This window comes from Carlito syrichta, unplaced genomic scaffold (assembly GCF_000164805.1).
Source record: "Carlito syrichta isolate Samal-C Ts95f unplaced genomic scaffold, Tarsius_syrichta-2.0.1 Scaffold304744, whole genome shotgun sequence".
NCBI classification, from domain to species: domain Eukaryota; kingdom Metazoa; phylum Chordata; class Mammalia; order Primates; family Tarsiidae; genus Carlito; species Carlito syrichta.
In genome coordinates, this window is record NW_007248840.1 from 45,380 (window position 1) to 50,527 (window position 5,148).

At 55.8% G+C, this 5,148-nt stretch overlaps 1 protein-coding gene across 1 annotated transcript in view; it reads right to left on the reverse strand.

Moving 5' to 3' along the window:
• Positions 1–3,846, reverse strand: part of ARHGAP9 (Rho GTPase activating protein 9) — an 8,599-nt gene extending 4,753 nt beyond the window's left edge. Inside the window, exons 1-8 of the mRNA XM_008060852.2 lie at positions 3,703–3,846; positions 3,059–3,392; positions 2,255–2,475; positions 1,147–1,368; positions 853–966; positions 562–666; positions 283–344; positions 70–160 (exon numbers count right to left, since the gene is read on the reverse strand). Coding sequence (XP_008059043.1) covers positions 70–160; positions 283–344; positions 562–666; positions 853–966; positions 1,147–1,368; positions 2,255–2,475; positions 3,059–3,374 — 1,131 coding nt within the window. The 5' untranslated portion in view covers positions 3,375–3,392; positions 3,703–3,846. The remainder of the gene's footprint in view (positions 1–69; positions 161–282; positions 345–561; positions 667–852; positions 967–1,146; positions 1,369–2,254; positions 2,476–3,058; positions 3,393–3,702) is intronic.
• Between the last annotated feature and the right edge of the window lie 1,302 nt (positions 3,847–5,148).

Here is a 5,148-nt window from a genome sequence, read left to right on the forward strand (position 1 = left end):
CCACCGTTGGCCTGAGGCCGGAAGAAGTTGCGCCCCGGCCGTCTGCGCCCGGTGGTCACTCACACTCACCCAGCCCGAGGAGGGCGCAGTCGGCGGTGGCTCTCGGTAGAACACGAGGCTGTTGCCCGCTAACACCACCCAAGATGGGCCCCAGTTCTTCCTGCGGGGGCGGTGGGGGGCAGGAGAGGCAGAGAAAAGGTCATTGTGGAATTACACGGGGACACTCTGCCCTCTCCCACGACCCACCAGCCCGGGCCCCGCAGTTCTCTGGGCTCTCCTCACCTGAGTTTGCGCCCCCCTTGGGCGATCTTAGTCATATTGAGCAGGCCCGACTTTTCCACCTCCTGGGAAGGGGGGAGTGGTATCTGTAAGTCGCCCTGTGCCCTCCACAGTGGCGGTGGCTGGCTTTCCCTAGGGGGCCTCCCAGGAGTGGGGTCCTTTAAAGTTGGGAGGGGCAGGGCTGGGGAAGAGAGGGTACCCAGAAAGAGGAAGACGCTTTGGAAGCGAGGGGTGGGGGAGACAGGGAGGATCTTGGCATTCGCAAGGAAATGGGAGATTCACATGGGGGTCGTCCAGGAGCTGCGGCAGAGGTCGCGGGGGCTGCAGGGCTTGAGGCCTGTCTGAAGGGTCAAGCTGAGAGGTCCGCTGGCTGAGGCCGGAGGGATCCTGGAGGAGGAGATTCGATAAACAGGGGGAGGGACCTCCAACTTAGGGCTCCCTGGCTGCAGGAGGACGAGGGGTGGGCTGTGGGTGACAGGCAGAGGTGTGGTGGGCCACGAGGAAGAATATCTTACAGGAGAGTTGTAACAGGTTGACTTTTTCTGCATGCTTGGGAGGTGGGAGGGATCTCACCTGTGGGTCGAGAAGTTCTGGGGTCCCTGTGTCAAATCCTGAGCTCTTTGCCTGAGGTTGCAGCACACTGTTGTCCCTATTCAGGGTCTGTGTCCCCTCCATGGAGCCAGGGGTCTGGGTTAGGGGAGAGGGAGACAGAGCTGCAGCTAGATGCCACCACGGCCTGCCCTCCACACTTTGCTGGTTTTTCTGATCTTCTGAGCATCCCACAGAGAAAACACACTACCTTGAGATTCAGTAGGGGGAAGAGACTGAGGGGACAAAGGGACGAGCAGGAAGGAGGGAAGGTCTCACCGTGTCGCTGCGGCTGCGACGTGGAGGCTTCCAGGACTTGCAACCGGTCAGCGAGTTTACATAGAAGCAGCGTCCAGAGTTGGGGTCCAGGTGCTGCTCCCAGGCATCCAGCCTCTGCAGTGGGGGGCATGCAGGGCCTGGGGGTGGGGATCGGGGACAGCGGCGGAGGTCCACCAGGTTACAGTACACAGGGGGCTCTGACATGAGGGGCTGGGGGCCTGCCTGCGGGGAGAGGGGAAGAAGGAGGTGGTTATTCTGCCTTTGGCCCTCCCTAAGCTCCTCTCCACCTTACCGCCTCCTCCTCCCTTCCCCTCCATTTTCTCACCACCAGCTCCTGGCTGGGGTGACCCAGGTACCAGGGAAGAAACCCCAGTCCCCAGCTACTTTTAAAAAATTCTCTTCCTCACAGTCTTCTTTGCTTTTCTCCTCACTTCCTGTTGCCAACTTCCCTCCTCCCCCACCCCGCCCCCACCCCAGGGCCGCAGGAAAGGGGAACAGGCTTTTCAGTGGGGGGGGTGTTGAGGGGAGCGCCCCACTCTCACATCCTGCAGAGTAAAGATGACAGAGGGGGTCAGAGACCCCCATGATGAGGGAGGGGAGTGCTTTCCATCCACTGGTGAGAGAGGGGGGAGGGGTTGAGCAAGGGAGTGCCATCTCTAGAGGGAACTTGGTGACCTAGCTGGTAAGACAGAAGTGGGGGGAATCCTGCCCTGGGCTAGCCTTCAGGAGGAAGAGAGAAAGCGCAGGGCTGTCCTTGAAGCCTCTCCATTGTGCCAGGTTCCCTGTTCCCTCAGAGCCTTTGCCACTTTCTGTCCCTTTTCATCTGCTGGTTTCCCTTATGCCTGCCCCTTGTTCAGACTCAACTGAATGCCACGCCCTCAGAGATGCCCCCATCACCGCCACTTCAGCCCCTCTCCTTGCCTCATTAACTCTCCTTTGCAGGCTTATCAGTAGGAAGGGTTATTTTACTTATTCCTTTGTGTGTTTGTCATGGGGGGGTGTCCCTTAAGGGCAGGGATGCTCTCTGTCCTGTTAGCCTTTCTGCCTAGAACAGGGCCCAGCAGTCAATATGTGTGGACTGATCCGGCTCACAAAGGCCGTGACTCACCATGGCAGCACTGGCCTCTGACAGCAAGTCCTCCTGAGAGAGCGATCTTTCATTTTCTTTCTGGAGGGGCCTTAGAAGGCTGGGCCTCAGGTTGACAACACTGACACTTCTACCCATTTTCGGAGGCAGCGGGGGAGGCTGCTCGGATGTAGTCTGAGCTCTGCTGGGGAGTCCCTGAGACAGGGGCAGCTCCTCCAGGGAGCTGTGAGACAACTGGGACCCTAGAAACAGAAATGGGGAGGGCAGGGGCAGGGGCAGGTGATCAGAGCTCCATTCTGGAGGTTCACAGGGGAGACGAGGGCAGAGGGAGCCTGTGGAAAATTACAGGAGAACTAGAAGGCTTGGGACCAGAAAGATAGGCAATAGGATGGGGACACCACGATAGGGATGAAGTGATCAGAGGCAAATAAGAGAAGGGGGTCAGTAGGGCTCGGTGGCTCAGCCTGTAATCCCGCGCCTTTGGGAGGCTGAGGTGAGTGGATTGCCTGAGCCCGCGGGTTTGAAACCTGCCCGGACAGCGAGACCTCATCTCTACAATAAATCAAAAAAAATCAGCCGGGCATGGTAGCGCGCGCCTGTAATTCTGGCTACTCGGAAGGCTGAGGCGGAAGGATTGCCGGAGCCCAGCAGGTCGAGGCTGCAGTGGCCGGGAGCGGCCATTGCACTCCAGTCTGGGCGACAGAGTGAGACTCCAATTCAAAAAAAAAAAAAAAGAGAAGGGGGTCAGCAGAGGGAGGGGATCCTCTCAGTTATTCCCAGGAGCAAGAGAGCCTGGTGGGTGAGGGAGGCTTAGGCCTTACTCACCAGGTGTCCAGAGGGACTGGCTGGGGATGGTAGCAGTTGGGCTCTGGGAAAGGAGAGATTCCTCTGTCACATAAGCAGCTGGGACGAAGATGGGTCGAGAGGTGGAGGGTGCCCCCAGGCGCCGTGCCAGCCACCAGTCCGCGTTGGTCTTTCGAAGCAGCAGAAACCTGTCCCCTTCAGCCAGAGACACCTGCTGGCCATCTGCCCCGGTGTAAGTAAAGGCATAGAGGGCACAGAGCTGGGCTCCCCGAGAAGGGCTACGGGGCCCCAGCCCTAGGCTCCCCCAGGTATTTGGCCACCACCGGCTGGACAGCATTGTGGTCAGCACTGTCACCTGTGGGAAAAAGGGGCATTGGAGAGCCCAAGGGGCACAGGCCTGGCTGTTGCCAGGCAGAGAGACATGGTTTTTAGAGCAGTGCTGGGGGAGGTAAGAACAAGAGCCCTTGGGTGACAGGAGAGGATATAGAAAGCAGAGGGCCTGATGGAGGTCAGTGACAGGTTTCGGGGGCTGAGAACGCCTGGGTGATGTGTCTGGTGAGGAAGTGTATAAGTAAATGAGAGAGGATGTGGTCAGCAGAGCTGCGTGGCCAGCCAGGCAGGAAATCGGAGGAGATGGCCTAGCTCGGTAATTTTCCTTTAGGTACCTTGTGGGGCCCATCAGAAGAACCGGGGGCAGGAGGAGTTGGTCCTGGTAGGTGGTGGGAGTCTTGCGCTAGACACAGGAAGGAGAAGAGGAGAAGGAATCAGGTTTGAGACAGACACACAGAGAAGGAGACAAGAGGTATGACAAAGTTAAAATAGTATGTAACCCTTTATTAAATGTACGCAAACACCAATGTTTCCGTTACTAGTCACCTCAGACCTAAAACTGCATGCTTCCTGTGCAGACTCAGAGACACAGAGACAGAATCAGAGTATTAGCAAGAACAAATCAGAGAGACAAAAGAGAAACAGAGAGGTTCAGAGTTGAAATATCACCACCACCCTCCTGACCCAGGACACGATTTGGGGAGCTAAGAAGCCTTGATATTATCCTCTATACATAAGCCTCTTAGGGAACTATTTTAGTGTGTGGACTTATTCATTCATGCTCTTTTTTTTTTATTTTTGAGTTGGAGTCCCACTCCATCGCCCAGGCTGGAGTGCAGTGGCACGCTCATAGCCACCACAGCGTCAATCTGCTGGGCTCAGGTGATCCTTCTGCCTTAGCCTTCCGAGTAGCTGGAACCACAGGTGTGCACCACCATGCCCTGCTAATTTTTTTATTTATTGTAGAAACAAGGTCCCCTCATGTTGCTCAGGCTAGTCTCAAATTCCAGAGCTCAGACAATCCTCTCGCCTTGGCCTCACAAAGTGCTGGGGTTACAGGCGTGAGCCACTGTACCCAGCCATTGGCAGCACTTGATTTTTATTTTATTTTTTTTTTTGAGTTGGAGTCTCACTCCATTGCCCAGGCTGGAGTGCAGTGGTATGCTCACGGCACCCCAGCATCAACCTGCTGGGCTCTGGTGATACTTCTGCCTTAACCTTCCAGGTAGCCAGAACCACAGGGGCACGCTACCATGCTCACTAATTTTTTGATTTATTGTAGAGACAAGGTCTCACCATGTTGCCCAGGCTGGTCTCAAACCCATGGTCTCAGGTAATCCTTTCACCTCGGCCTCCCAAAGTGCTGGAATTACAGGCTTAAGCCACTGTGGCCGCCCTATTGCTAGCATTTTATTTTTTATTTTTATTATTTTTATTTATTTATTTATTTTTGAGTTGGAGTCTCACTCTGTCACCCAGACTGGAGTGCAGTGTCCGCTTCCGGCCACTGCAGCCTCAACCTGCTGGGCTCTGGCGAGCCTTCCGCCTCAGCCTTCCAAGTAGCCGGAATTATTGCTAGCATTTTAAAACCCACACTTGAAACTAGGCGTAGTGGCTCACACCCATAATTCCAGCACTCTGGGAGGCCAAGGTGGGAGGACTGCTTGAGACCAGGAATTGTGTTTTTTTTTTTGTTTTTTTTGAGATGGAGTCTCACTCTGTCGCCCAGACTGGAGTGCAGTGGCCGCTCCTGGCCACCGCAGCCTTGACCTGCTGGGCTC